This window comes from Crocodylus porosus, unplaced genomic scaffold, assembly GCF_001723895.1.
Source record: "Crocodylus porosus isolate Cpor-Errol unplaced genomic scaffold, CroPor_comp1, whole genome shotgun sequence".
Classification (NCBI taxonomy): domain Eukaryota; kingdom Metazoa; phylum Chordata; order Crocodylia; family Crocodylidae; genus Crocodylus; species Crocodylus porosus.
This window is the reverse complement of record NW_017728931.1, coordinates 99,965,925-99,980,899: the sequence shown is the minus strand read 5'-3', so window position 1 is coordinate 99,980,899 and position 14,975 is coordinate 99,965,925. Positions and strand designations below refer to the sequence as shown.

The window sequence follows — 14,975 nt, the reverse complement described above, 5'->3', positions numbered from 1 at the left end:
CGAGGTCTCTAAGAAAGTCTTGTAGCTGAACTTCATGGTGAAAATGTAATAAACAGTATATTGAATGCATGTCAGAGGCACCTAGAACAAAGTGCAAGTACATAATCAAAGAAAAGCAAATAACATACACTCAGGATGTTTGATCACTCTCCACCTCCCAAAAATACAACAATAATAATGGGACTCCACTTCCCCCACACTTTGTTCCCTGTGTAACACCACTTGAAAGCAAGGACTTGGTTTCACATTTGTGTGTGAAAGCTTAGCTGGGGTGGGAATGCAAATAACCATCCTAGCACTAACGCTGGTGACTTAGCAGCATTCGGCTCTGTACAACCTGTGCATGGCTTGGACGTGGCCCAGCAAAGAAAGGAGCTGTACTTGACCCTGGTGCCGAGGAAAAAAGATTCCTTATCAAGCCAGAACATCTTCCTGCCACCAAGTCCCAATCCTGAGAGCAGGGGCATGTGCAGGGCCGGATTAACCCTTTAGCGGGCCCTAGGCAAGCAAACTGAGGGGCCCGTATTTTTTCCACTCAATAATTATATGTAAAATAGCTGGGATTTTGGTTGTAACAGCCCTCTACCTTGCTCGCTTGGGCACCGATTGACGACATGCACAGAGCAGGGGACCGATGAGCTCTTGCGCAGTGTCGCGGGGGCGCAGTCACCACGTAACCCCCGAAGCGCGGACGCCAGGCCTGAACCTGCAGCCGAGCCCCTCACCCGCGCCAGGCCTGACCCGCTATCCGGGGCGGGGCTTCGCCCCGCCCAGCCACGTAACCCGCCCCTTGTACGTCACCCACCTGCGAGCCACGTGATCCGCCTTCGCGGGCCCACGCGCACTAGCGCTAGTGTGAAGCGCTGGGTGCGCATGCGTAGTGCTGCTGGGGCTATGGCGCGCGTGTTGCGGTCGCTGGCGGCGCCGGGCGGCTGTAGCGACAGTGACAGCGATGAGGACTGCTGGTTCCTCGGGCTCAGCCACGGCGTGCCTCAGGTGGGGTCGGGCCGGGCCCCGCTGGCGGCCGCGTCGTGCTCTGGTGCTGCTGCGCGGGGCAGTGGCGGGCCCCGGTGGGGAGGGGGTGGGCGGAGGGAAGCGGCTGTCAAGCAGCCGGGCCTCGGTGACCCCGGGGCTGCGGGAGGAGCCGCCAGCAGCTGCCTCCTGGAGGGGCTCGCGCAGGAAGAGGGCACCTGTGGTTGTGGAGCCTGGCAGCTGGAGGCGCCGGCTATGTGCCACAGCCCCCCGGGCCTTATGTCAAGGGTGCGCATGATGCAGCCCTTGGCCCCACACAGCTCTGGAGACGGCCTGGGTAGTGGCCCGTGTAGACACGTTTGCTGCACCCAGCGGCATTGGCTGCTTCCAGCTGCTGCTGGACCCGGCTCGGCATTGCTGCATGGGGAGCCCAGTTCTGTCAGCCCCCGTGCGCCATCAGGGACACTGGACAGAGTGGGCTGGTGAGGTCTTCATGGAGACAGGCTTGGCCCCCAGGTTGGCAGGACACGCTTGACTGTAGCAGGGTGCGGGGTAGATCAGCTGGTGTGGGGCCAGGGGTCAGCGGCTGGGTATGAAGCTGGCCTGGCTCCACGGGCCCCCCAAAGCACAGGGCTCCCTGGGGCAGCTGTTCTGATTCCTCCCCCTAGGGACAGCCCTGCTGGGTGGATGGGGTGGGGTTGCAGGCAGGAGGGGAATGAGGTCTGGGACTAGAATGGCTGGGGGCAGGGGGTGGGCACCAGGGTCCGGGCCAGGATCGCAGGGCAGAACCGTGATCGGTTGTCTGGACATCCCTGCAATGGGGGCTGCTTTTGCAGGCAGGAGTGTGCCAGGAGCAAATCACGGCTCTGCCCTGAGCCCTAGCCCCACATGTCCCCATCCCACAATCCCCGCCCTAGCCCTGCCTGCACATCCTGCTCCCAGAGGCTGCTCCTCACCTGCCTCTGGTCCCATCCTGACTCTCCTGACTGAGCGCACCCTGCCCGTGAGAGTCCAGTCTCCATGGAGACCCTGGGGCTGGGGTAACAGGGTAGTGCAGCACAGGACTGGGACCTGGGGCAGAGCTACTTAGGGAGTTTTGGTGAGCTGTTGTGGACCATGGGCAGGGGTGACTTGGCATGGCGAGGAGGTGGAAAAAAAACCTTGGTCAGACTCAGTTCGCTCTTCCTTTCAGCATCCAATTTCTGCCGCCATGTGATGCTGACTTATATGTTACTTTTAAGGGATTACACCCACCAGAGGCCCCTGAGAGAGTGACAATTCATTTTTTGAGAGAAAAGAAAAACAAAACATGGGTGAGAGTGATGGTCAAAGGTTCAGAATGAGTGTCTGTGGGTGCGTCTACACATGCGCTTTACTGCAGTTGGCTAATTAGCTCTGCTGTAAAGTGTCACCACTGTCTACATGTGCGCAAGTATTAGGGTGCAGTAAAATTCATTAATTCCATAGGATAGTACTAGCAAGGGTGGTGCTATCCTAAGGCAGAGTAATTATATGTGCTGAAATGCATGTGTAGACAGAGAGGCATGGGGTGGCTGAGGCACAAGGGTGCTAAAGTGCAGGGGCTGCTAGCTGCCTAGCCCCACACTTTACCGCCTTCTTGCTTTGCTGCCCAACATTGCCACCCAGAGTCTGGGGCTGACTCCCTGGGCCCTCTGCCAGCCTGTGGCTGTTCTGCCTCCACTCAAACTACTGTGGATGGGGGCGCACATGCAGAAGCTGTGCCCAGGAGCAACTGACTCTGGCACAAACTGCATTGGAGTTTATTGCATTGCTTTAATAGCACATGTAGATGCACCCACTGTTACAGGCCTCTCGATCTGCCATTCTAGAACATGGGCCAAAGCTCACCAAGTAGAGGTAAGCCCCCCTTGGTAATGGGGGCACTAAAAACACATCACTTATTGCTTGAGACAGCTCAAAGCCAAAATGGGTGGGACCTGAAGGTCATAGGTTCAAAATGAGTACACCAAGGAGGAACATCGAGCAGAGCACGCTGGACAATGCCCACTGGCCCTTGAATGTCTACATGATAGGCCTGTTTGCCACCTTGAGGAATGTGGGTCCATGCCTACTAAGTAAGCTGTTGGCCTCCCTCAGATGGGGAGGCTACAGAAAAGGTGAAAACTGATTACTGGGGACAAGTAAAAAAAAAAATAGGGATGGAGTGCTGGTCAAAAGTTTGTAGCAAGAGTGCCAAGGGGAGACACTGAGCAGAGCACACTGGCCAGCACTCACTGGTCCTCGAATGCCGGTGTGACAGGACTTATAACATATCAGGGCAGAAGATGAGCCCAGGTGCCCACCAAGGAAATTATAAGCCCCCTTTAATATTCAGGGCCACTGATAATGTGCTATAGATTACTTGGGATGAACAATAATGAAAACAGGGATAGGTGTGGAGGTCAAAGGTTCATAACAAGCGCCAAGAGGGGGGACACCAAGCAGAACACTGGACAGTGACTACTGGTCCTCAAATGCCTGTGACAGGACTTTTAACACGTCAGAGGATTTCATGGGCCCAGGCACACCAAGGAAGCTATAAGCTACCATTAGTACTGGGGGCTACATGTTGCAAATTAATTGGGACAAATAATAATGAAAACAGGGATAGGAGTGGAGGTCAGAGGTTCATAACGAGTGCCAAGGAGGGACACTGAGCACAACACCCACTGGCCCTCCAATGCCTGTGTGATAGGCTACTGGGCAAGATGGACCTATGGTGTGACCCTGGTAGTTCTTACGTAATGGTCTGAAACGTTCCAGCCAGGAAGGGAGCAGGTGTCCCCTGACTGAAATATTTCCTTTATGAAACATTTCCAAGTGTGTTCCACTTGGAGAAGTTTCAATAGTTACTTGTGCCCATACCCCTCATCCATGGCTAGGGAAGTACCAGTAAATTCTTCTGAGAGTGAGCCCTTATTATCATGTGGTGGGCTTCTGGTAATGTACCTCTACTGTGAAGGTATTAAGTGTGTCATGCCTAGCTACAGTGGTCCCTGGTGTGCTGTTGACGTGGTGCAGTTATGTTCATTGAAGCTGTCTATAATGCCAACTAAAATGTGTTGACTAATCATGATTAGGTTGAAGGGAAGTTGAAGGTGATCCCAGTAACATCCTTAATTTGCATGAAAGTCTTCATGTGGTATAGCTCAACATGAATCTGCATAATGAGAGCACCTTGAGCTCTTTGTATCCTCCAAACACAACTGCTGAAATATAATATTTAGTAGTAATACAAAAGTAAAGTTGCTTCAGGTTGGGCACATCATTTCTTTTTCTATTTTTAGACATACTTCTTTTAAAAGGTGCTCTGTGAAAACTTGATATAATTGAATAACTACATTGACAACAAGCATGTGCTGAGTATTAACTAATTCAAACCACAGAACCTATTAGAGTTGTTACTTAAGGATCTGGCCCCCTGAATTTGTTGAAGTGTTTAAAACACTTCCATAGGTGCAAGGGGAGTATTTTTATTTCTGTTTATTCAAACAGTTCTGCCCAACCATTAGTTCAGAAGTGGTTAACTAGCTGGACTTGGCTTTCTTTCTCTCCAGTTTAAAGTCAGTTCTAAAATCTTTAAGGAAATGAACATCTGATGAAGTGAATGTGGGTTCACAAAAGCTTGTGTGTGTGCACTGTTTCTCTGGGTCTCTTAGTCTATAAGTCTCTATCAGTCTTTGGCTGATACCAAAATTTGGGGTGAGGTGAGCACGTTAGTAGGGAGGGAAAGACTGCAGCCAAGACCTGGATAGGTTACAGGGGTGGGCTAGCAAAAACAGGATGCGCTTCAATACTGACAAGTGCAGGGTGCTGCACTTGGGCAGTAGTAACCAGCAGCACACTTACAAGATGGAAGACGCCCTTCTTGAGAGCACAGAGGCAGAAAGGGATTGTGGAGTCATTATTGACTCCAAGATGAACATGGGCTGACAATGCGAGGTCATGGTTGGCAGGGCTAACTGGACCTTGTTGTGCATCCACAGGTGCATCTCTAGCAGGGACAAGGAGGTGATTCCCCTCTCCCCCCCCCCATGCAGCACTGGTCAGGCCACAGCTGGAGTACTGTGTCCAGTTCTGTGTGCCCCAGAGCACACAGGAGGGATGTGGACAACATTGAGAGGGTCCAGAGGAGGGCCACCTACGTGATCCAGGGGCAACAGGGCAGACCCTACAGTGAGAGACTGTGGGACCTGAACCTGTTCAGCCTTCACAAGTGAAGGCTGAGGGGGGACCTGGTGACCATCTATAAACTCACTAGGGGGGACCAGGAGGGTTTGGGAGAGACCTTGTTTCCCCTAGCGCCCCCTGGTATAACAAGGAATAACAGCCACAAGTTGTTGGAGAGGAGGTTTAGATTAGACATCCATAAGAACTACTTCACAGTCAGGGTGGCTAGGATCTGGAACCAACTTGCCAGGGAAGTGGTGCTGGCTCCTACCCTGGGGGTCTTGAAGAAGGGGCTTGATGCCTACCTGGCTGGAGTCATTTGAGCCCAGGTTTTTTTTCTCCTGCCCAAGCAGGGGGTCAGACTTGAAGATCTACAAGGTCCCTTCCGACCCTACTTCTATGATTCTATGAAGGTGCATATCTCCCACGCCTTTTGACTAACTTTTGTTTATCTAACTTATGTAACAAACTGTGTATCTGGCATGGTTAAAGTAAATTAATTTCACTAATAAATGATTTTTTAATTCCAGATGTCATCCAAATGCAGTTTGAAATCAATGGCCAATAATAATTTAGTAAAGAAAAGAAATGCCAGCCATTCATCATTTTTTTGACAAAGTAATAATTTGAATTAATGTGTTAAGCAATGTTGTTGCTTAAATACATGTGGACAGGTACTTTTTGGTAATCCTGAGGAAAGTGGTATAATTTGATACAAGCCAGGCATATCTACACATCACTGTGAAGCAATGTTGCTATAGTGCTATGCTTTAGTATCTCCAAAAGGAAGTACTAAAGCACAGCACAGTACGGGTAGTTACTGTGCCATGTGCATGGTGTACTGGTAGATTTCAATGCTACATTGCCATAGTGGCATACAATACCTGGGAAGTGTGCTGCTACAGCGATGTAGCTGGTGATCATGTATAGACACACGTCATTGCTATAGCGCGCCGTACAGCAGCACAGCTCACCATCGTAGGGCTACGTGTAGACGTGCCCAATGAGACTTGGTAAATGACTAAAAAGTACAAATGTAAAACAAGATGAATATTAATTATATATATCAACCTCAAATTAATTCTTTTTACTTGATGATTAAAATCTGTCATTGAAATCAGTGTGATTTTAATGAATCCATCCTGAATTACCTCTGAATATGGTGAGAATACTAATGAAGTATTGTGTCCACACGATAGAAAAGATGGCGAATATTGGAAAGGGTTCAGAAAAGAGCTTAACAAAGATTTGATGCTTTGAAAGCATGCTTCTCAATGAAGGAATTAAGGAGCTCAATCTGTTTATTTTATTGAAATGAAGATTACAAGGTCTTTTTGCCGTACTGTATAAATACTTACATAAGTAGAAATCATTTGATAAAAGGTTCTTTAGGCTAGTATATATTATGCAGCTGCAATTGGAGTTGGAAACAAAATACAAACTTTTAAAATATTGGAATTGTTGATGAAAACAGTTTATTAAGGTATGTGATAGTATTCATCCTTTCCCTGAGGTTTTTAAATCAAGGTTGCATTTCCTTTTAAAGATATACTCAAGTTTATGACAGTTATTGAGCTTGTAGCAGGAATTAGCAAATGTTGCAAAGGGATAGGCTTGGGAGCCTTAGGGTTCCTAACATCTGTAAGGTTTAACTGATGTTAGAAAACTGGGAAAGATTAAATCTATGATACATCCTATATATTGCAACTAGAGGGAAATAATAAATATTAATAGCAATAAATTATTAATATTAATATTAATCTCTTACCCCTACTATTCCATCAGTAATAAATGCACATATGCATATAACCAAGTACTGCTTCTGTTATATTCATGCATCCAACGAGGTCTTGAGTCTGTGCATGCAGCTATTACTCAAAACTTAATATGAAGATGAGAGACTTGCACAGGTAGTTCTGCTATTGTAATTATTATAAATTGTTTCTGTGCAAGCAAGAAATAAACTACTTTTGCTATGTTCTATGTAGCTAATAACATTTTGATTTTTTAAATAATATAGTGTAATATGATTAAATACATTTGGAGCAGATTTGCTGAGTAATAAAATGCCATTCTTTAGTTATTCTTCTCTTCTCTTTATAATTTTGATCTGTATATGCTAGCAGAACCTAAACTAATTCTGGTAACAATTCAGACCAAGATGTAGGGAAAAAACATTTATTTTTCTTGTACTTCCTTCCCTCCCCTTGCCTTTAAAGTATATTAAAAATTGAATTAAAAAACTGTATCATAATGTGTATCATGAAGTAACCTAGTTCTTCTTTCATTTCCATCCCTATTTAGGCATTTAATAACACATTGCAAATAAAAAACAAGGAAGAAAGATTAAAGAAAGCATTGACTTCTGGGAATGTGTCCTTAGTTGAAGAGCTCTTAAATTCAGGTGAGGAAAATGGTTTGTAAACCTTGATCTTACTGAGTTTGGGAAAAGATTAAGGACTTTTTTTCTCATTTCAGTATACTGTATTGCTATGTCTTTTGAATTACATGAACACTGCTGTAAAACAGGATAAACAATATTTATTCAAAATAGTTCAAAAACTACTATTTTATCAGTGGTTCAGCATGCAGTATTCTACAAATTCATTCAAGTCATAGATGGGCAAAACCAATCATAGGTACACTAACAAGTCAGGAGTAATTTCTGATGCCATTAGGAATAGAATTCATTTATGTAGTTTCTATATTGTCAGTTTCAAGATCTTCAACCTTAGTGAAAGAGATTGTGTTTGTGCTTTAAGGCCATTGCAATCCTTGACGTCAGTAAGACGACCATGGGGAAATTACATTTAATGCAAATATTCATTTTATTTGGAAGTTAAACTGGTGAAGTGATGAAGCATTAGACTATTTTATTAAAATAAAAACAGCTTCCATACATTTTTGAAGGTTGATCTATAATTTTTGGGTAGGAGGAACATTAATAGAATTTTTTTTAAAGCTACAAAAACTTGGGGTACTAAAAGACTTAACTCCATTACTTCTCTCCTGAGAACATTTGCTTGGGGGTGTGCACTATTTTAGTATCCTAGAAATCATGAGGTTTTTAAACTAATGGTTGTACAGCAGTAGTTAGCTCTGTTAGTATAAAGTCAGGGACATTAAAGGAAAACATCATTTAGCTAGTTCCACCACAGTCAGCAAATCCATAATCTGTGTAGAGAATATCTTTCTTTCTTGCTAAAAAATTAGGTCCTGTAGGTATTTCAGACATAGAAGGTTCTCTTGTCTTATTTCAGCTGTGTTTAGAGAAACAAGCAGAAATTTTGTTTTGAGAAGCTTTATTTTCAGTGTACATGTTCCAGTTACATGCCCTTCTCCAGTTTGCAAGTTCTTTATATGCGAATATGCTCTTCTGCAATGAGCATATATAGACCCATAATTCGTTACATGTGAGGTAAACTTGCGCAGTCAGCATAGATGCGCCCCCCTGCCCTCTCCCTGCCCAAGCAGGTAAGTCTGTGAGGGGAGGGGAAAGGGCCGTGGCCCTGTTCACCCCAGCCCCAGCTACAGCTGCCCTGGGAGCAGCCAGCGCCAGTTGCCTGCAGCCTCTGGCCTGCACCGTGCTCTGCCTGTTGCCCACATGCCTGGGCTCCACTTGTCCGCACTCACCTTTGCTCCTGGGCTGTGCCATGCCCTAGTGCAGGCAGCTGGTGTTGGCTGCTCCTGGGGCCAGCAAAGCTTGGGGTGAGCGCGGACAGTCAGAGCCCCAGACAGCACGGGGCACAGCATTCAGCAGCCCTGGCTGCTGCGGCCCTAGGAGTGGCCGACACCAGCTGCCTGTAGCCACTGAGCTGCACTGTGCCCCAAACCCCCCAGGGCGTTGCCAGTCCCCACTCACCCCAGCTCCTGCTGCAGCAGCCCTGGTGGGAGCCGATGCCAGCTGCCTGTAGCCACTGGGCTGCACCGTGCCCTGGTGCAGGCAGCTGGTGGGTAAGAGCCTGTGCTTTAGCAGCTCCAGTGGCACTCTGGGGGGCATCCACAGCAGCCAGGAGAGCTTAAAAAGCCAGATCCACCATAAATATGTTTATGGCAGCACAAAGGCCAATCATACAGGCATCCATGCCTTGTATTACCCTGCAAATTCCCCAAATTTTTTGGCTCCAACAAAGATGATATTAGTTTCTGAAATGTTATTGAAGCAGGTGGTCCTAGGACTTACGGGGCCTGATATTTTGCTCCCTGGGAATTCCCACAGAGGATCAGGCTCCTGATGCCCTGGGAGCATCTGCTTGGCTTTCCCCACATGCAGAGATATGCCTTGGGGATTCTTCAAGATGCATCACTGTAAACAGGAAACACAACAACTGTTCTTCAGATTGGGTTGCTGTCCCGTGCAGGACAATGGGCAATGTGTTGCACCCAATGAAGCTGTGGTGGACACATCATGCATTTTATTTGGTGTTGTCTGTTTATGCCCATAGAGGTACCTAGGCCAAATGCCCACTAGGACAGGGATGTGTTTTTATGTCTAAATAGGCACCTATTTCTGACCTGCTTACTGTGTGGGAGTTGAGGAGTGAGATAAATACAGACATTTGCCTGAAGGAGAAAAGTTGCTTAGCTTATAGTTACTGCAGTACTTTGACCTAGGTTGTCTATATATATTTCACAATATGTTTTCCTTCCCTTCCTCACTTCTACGTCTTAATTATTTATTAGTGAAAGAGCTAAAAGGTATTTTACTCATTTCTGCCTTTTTAAACTCCTAATATATGGGGGAAGAGCACTCAGAACTGTGGCACAAATCAGTGGTGATTGTCAACAAGTTAGAGGTCAGAAGCTTTTGGCCATGTGTACAGCAAAGACAACGTGAAATGTAAATAAATGAAGACAACACATAGCTAAGAACTGCTGTTACTCTATAGTAGAGTAGTTATGTGCACAGTGGATGCATCTACATGAGATGCTTAATGTCCATTGGACTAATTCTACTATGCCAGGGGTTTTCCACCTTTTTTAACAAGTGCCCCACTTCTAGTGGCAGTAGTCGGGGAGTGGGGGGTGTTTGCACAAAGCTGCTGCTGCCGTCACCCACCACCCCACACCACTGCCATGAGCTGTTTTCCCATGTCCAGTGGCTCTGTGGACAGCTGATGGGCCTCGCACCCGGCTAGCCATACACTGCCTGTCAGCAGCCCATGGAGCCGTGTGTGTGACCAACCATGGGAAAATGGCATGGGGTGGTGGGTGGCAGTGCGGGGTGGTGGCTGCCTCATGTGAGCCCCCCCGCCTTGTGTCTGGCCGGCTGGTTGGCCCCTGTGCAGCCTGCAGAGGGGCGTTGCTGCCCCCAGTCCCTGGCCCTGAGGTGGTGGTGCAGGGTGGTTCATGGTGGCGTGGGGTGGTGAGCCTCCTCACCCCACATCTATCTGCAGAGGGGCGCCACTGCCCTCGCCTCCCCCACCACCCACACATAACCCCCATAACCTTTCCAAGTACCCGTAGGAGTACGTTTACCCCCAGTTGACAACCCCTGTACTATGCATTAGCACAGCTGGCAAAAACTGTGCTAATGTGCAGTCAATTAGTCAAGTGGGTAGGGTCCTACAGAATTCTTGACAGAAGTGGGGTGCACTATGGCTCCTGTAATCTTGCAGGTTACCCCACTCCCTCCCTCTGCTGTTAGGTGGAAGGGCTCCACTTCTGGCTTGCTACTGATCAGCAGGGAAGCAAAAACTGCAGTTTTAAATATGGTACCATATTTACCTTCTGCTGCTCATTGGCTGATGGGCCCCAGACAGCTCTGCTATTTGCTGCTGACTGGTGGGGAGGCAAAAATGGCGCCATGTTTAAAACTGCAGTTTTAGTTTCCCTGCTAATCAGGAGGGAGCTGCAGGGTTCTCTCCTAAACAGCAGTTGTGGGGGACGGGGAGAAGGGGCAAGGTGCACATGGGGGAACACGCATGACTAAAGGAGCTGCCTTTAATCTACTCTACTTCCCCCATGAATTTGGTGGGTCCCTACCAATGGGCATGAAACATCACAAAAAGCATTCTGTGCTAATTCACAGTAGCAGCAATTACAATGCGTTAAGTCAGTACCTGTTATTAAAGGTACTAAACTTAATGCTCTGTGATTACGGTGCATTAAAGAATGTGTAGGCCTGCCCAGTAAATTAGTTATGTGCACAGCTTCATTGTTCCAAATCTTTTTGAACCAATGCTTTGCTTAGTGGTCTCGTTTCAGGTAGATATTACAGAGGATAGAAGTCTCGAGGAAAAATTTGAAGGGAATAGAGGGTTTTGTGTCTGAGCAGAGATGAATTTAAATGAAATGATTGAATGGAGGTCCAAGAAAGATATTGTCAATGGAGCAGAGGGTAGAAAGCACTTCATATGCTGCCCTTCCTAACAGAAGCTCAGGACAGCTTACAACAGAATACGCTAATTTAGGGAAAAATGTTTATACAAATCTCATTTCCATTTTGAAATGTAATTAAGTGCTTTCAGAAAACATTATTGCATCTATTTCTACATGGCATACAGGCACGTGAAAGTCTGTAAGGAAGCATATCTGGGAAAAGTAGAAAAAGGCTAACTTGTAAGATGATTTTCTTGTGCATTCTTTAAGACAACAAGCAAACAACCAACTCAGTACAACTAATATAGTTTGACAAAGGAAAAAAATAACATTTTTAGGTTTGAGTAAACCTATGACTAATTACTTGGGCAATAAGCCACCTTTGTCATGCTGTACTGGCTGTTCTTAAACATATTTATATGCACTAAACTTCCTTTTTGTCCTCATTACCCTGGAAAGTTAAATTGCTTCATCTTTCTTAATCAGCAGTAGTCTCCCATGGGTATGTTACAGTAAATAGAGATGGAATTAACTAAATAAATTATATTTTACTATAGGCTCTTCATGTAAAAACACTTACATCTACTACAACAGGAAAATAGTGATTTAATGAGTATTCTGCAGCTGTGTCCTTGTGTGTCTGTACAGGATGTAGAGAAGAAGCTCTGCACCATTGGACTTTGAATATTTTCATTGACTTCCCTAAGTTTTCTCAGCATGGAAATAACATTTTTGAGGAATTCTTTTCATACATTTTATTCTTAATTTTTTTCTGAGAGGTACTTTTAACATAGTTTATCATCCGAAGAGATCTTGGAGCTACTGGCAGCAATTTTTGCGAAGTCATGAAAAACAGGCGAGAAACCAGGAGTACTTTAAATAGGTAAACATAATTCTCACTTTTAAAGGAGGAGGACCCAGGAAATTATACATTGATCAGCCTGGCTTCAGTACGTAGGAACTTACTGGAGCAAATATAAAAGACAGTTTATAAGCACCCAGAGAATCGAGGAGATCACTAACAGCAAACATGTATTGTTTAAAAACAAATAAGATCAGACTGACTTGATTTCCTGCTTTGACAGGGTAAGTAGTCTGGTGGGTGAGGGAAATGCAGTGGACTTGATTGGATTTTAGTAAAGATTTTGATAAGGCCCACATGACATTCTTAGATATGAACTAGAGAATTGTGGGCTAGATACAGTTGCTTGCAGTTTTTCAGTCAATTATGTATGCACCTAAAATCAGAGACTATTAATGGATCAGTTTCAGAATGGCAGGAGGTTTTAGGTGGGGTTCCACCATCGGCCATTGTGGGTCTGGAGTATAACATTTTTATTAATGATTTGGATAGAGGAATGGAACTCAGATGCCACAAAATGGGAAGGGATTGCAACTGTTTGGGAGTATAGAAAGAGTATTCAAAAGGGTCATAGAGTGGAAAATGTTTTCATAAAGTGGCTGAAGAGGCATTTCTCTGGGCTAATATAAGAATATTACATCCTGTATTTGTGTTGGGGGTTGGATTAGATGGCCTTTGAATTTCCTTCCAAACCTGTGATTCCTGTGATCTTGAGTAGAGCTCATCTTCTGTTAGCTTTTCTTCCTGCATACACATAAGAATGTACTAAAATGTTTGTAAGAGCCTATTTCTACTTAGCAACATGATTCTTGTCAGGCCAGGCCTCTCTTGTTCTGCTGTCTGGTACTATGTAAACTAGTAGAGCCTGATCCATGGATGGGTTGTCAGTGACTAAACCAGTCTCCTACCTGGGCTGGCCTGGGTGAGGACAGTGTTTAGACACCCAGCAGGACTAAAAACAAGACCTGACAAAAGGCAATGAGCTCCCTGTGAGCCAACAATCATCTGTACCTGGAGAGGAGATGAGTACTGCCAGGTCACTCAACCCAAAGAACCACCGGCAATGCAAAGCAACTCAGATAACTTAGAAGGGTTATTATATCACATGGGCGTGCAATTATTTTGGCTGGAGGGCTGCTTAACAAATTCTGGTGAGCTGTTGAGGGCTGCAAGTATAGTCCTGCCCCTGGTAGCCATCTTGGGACTGGAAGTCCCACCCTTGACTTTTGCCACCAGAAGTCCCTCCCCTTGCCCTGGAAGTACTCCTTTTGGAAGGGAAGGTTTTGCCGTCTTGAAACCAGGGCAAAAAAACCAGATTGTATACTTAAAAAAAAAATCAAACATCTACTATAACTTACTTTAATTTTATTTAAAAAATATTTTTGCCCTGATGTATGTGTTTCCATAGTGTATCTACAGGCGATTGCATCATAACTTAAAATACAGTCTTACTCTTGTATATTGTGGGGGTGGTGGTAAGGGGTGTATGTGGTGGGGGAGTAGGTGTGCGGGGTGCGTGTGCGCAGTGTGGATATGGGGGGTGGGAGAGGGTGGGGGTGTGTGGAGGGGTATGGGTGTGGGGTATGTGGTTGGGGTGGGGGCTGTGGGAGGATGTGGGTGTGTATAGGATTATGGTGAGGGGGTGGGAGTGTGTGGGGGAAGGACTGTGGGAGAGTGTGGATGTGTTTGGGAGTATGGTGGAGGTTGGGTGTGTGTGTGTGGAAGGAGGTAGTCCTCAGAGTCCCTGGAGTGTGCGAGTCCCTGGATCTGCATGTGGTGGCAGCAAGTAGGGCCAGCCCTGCCTGGCCCCATAGTGCACAGCTCCCTGTGCTCCCACCCCAGTCCCTGGCCGCAGGTGGGAGCTGTGTGCAGGTCCAGCCCCACAGCTACTGCCCAAGCTCCTGGCTGCACATGGAGGCAGCATGTGGAGCCAGCCCAGCCCCACAGCATGTAGTTCCCATGCTCCCACCCAAGTCCCTGGAGCTACACGTGCTGGCAAGGTGTAGGGCCAGCCCTGCCTGGCCCCATAGTGCACAGCTCCCTGTGCTCCCACCCCAGTCCCTGGCCGCAGGTGGGAGCTGTGTGCAGGTCCAGCCCCACAGCTACTGCCCAAGCTCCTGGCTGCACATGGAGGCAGCATGTGGAGCCAGCCCACCTGGCCCAGTAACACTCCCTCCTAAGTTCCCAGCTACACATGCTGGCAGGGTGCAGAGCCAGCCCCACTGGGCCCCATAACATGCAGCTCCTGCGCTCCCACCCCAGTCTTTGGCTGCATGTGGTGGCTGGGTGCAGGGCCAGCCCAGCCCAGCCCCATAGTGCTCCCATCTGAGTCCCCAGCTGCATGTGGTGGCAGGTTACAGAGCCAGCCCACTCGGTTCCATAGCTGCAGCTCCTGCACTCCCACCCAAGTCCCCGGCTGCACATGGTGGCAGCATGAGGGGCCAGCCTGACCGAAACCTGTAGCGCACAGCTTCCTACCCTCTGTCCCAGTGAGAGTCTCTGGCTCTGGCCCAGTGGGGCTCTTACCTGCAGTTCCAGGCCTGCGGGCAGGGAGGCTAGAAATAACTAAGGAGGACTCTGGGACCTCCCGCTCTGCCCAGTCAGGGGCATGGACCAAGGTGGTCAAGGG

General features: G+C 47.1%; 1 protein-coding gene across 1 annotated transcript in view; it reads left to right on the top strand.

The window, feature by feature from the left end:
• The first annotated feature begins 865 nt into the window (after positions 1-865).
• The window catches only part of ASZ1 (ankyrin repeat, SAM and basic leucine zipper domain containing 1), a 54,293-nt gene continuing 40,183 nt past the window's right edge, over positions 866-14,975 (top strand). Inside the window, exons 1-2 of the mRNA XM_019543423.1 lie at positions 866-996; positions 7,468-7,567. Coding sequence (XP_019398968.1) covers positions 874-996; positions 7,468-7,567 — 223 coding nt within the window. The 5' untranslated portion in view covers positions 866-873. The remainder of the gene's footprint in view (positions 997-7,467; positions 7,568-14,975) is intronic.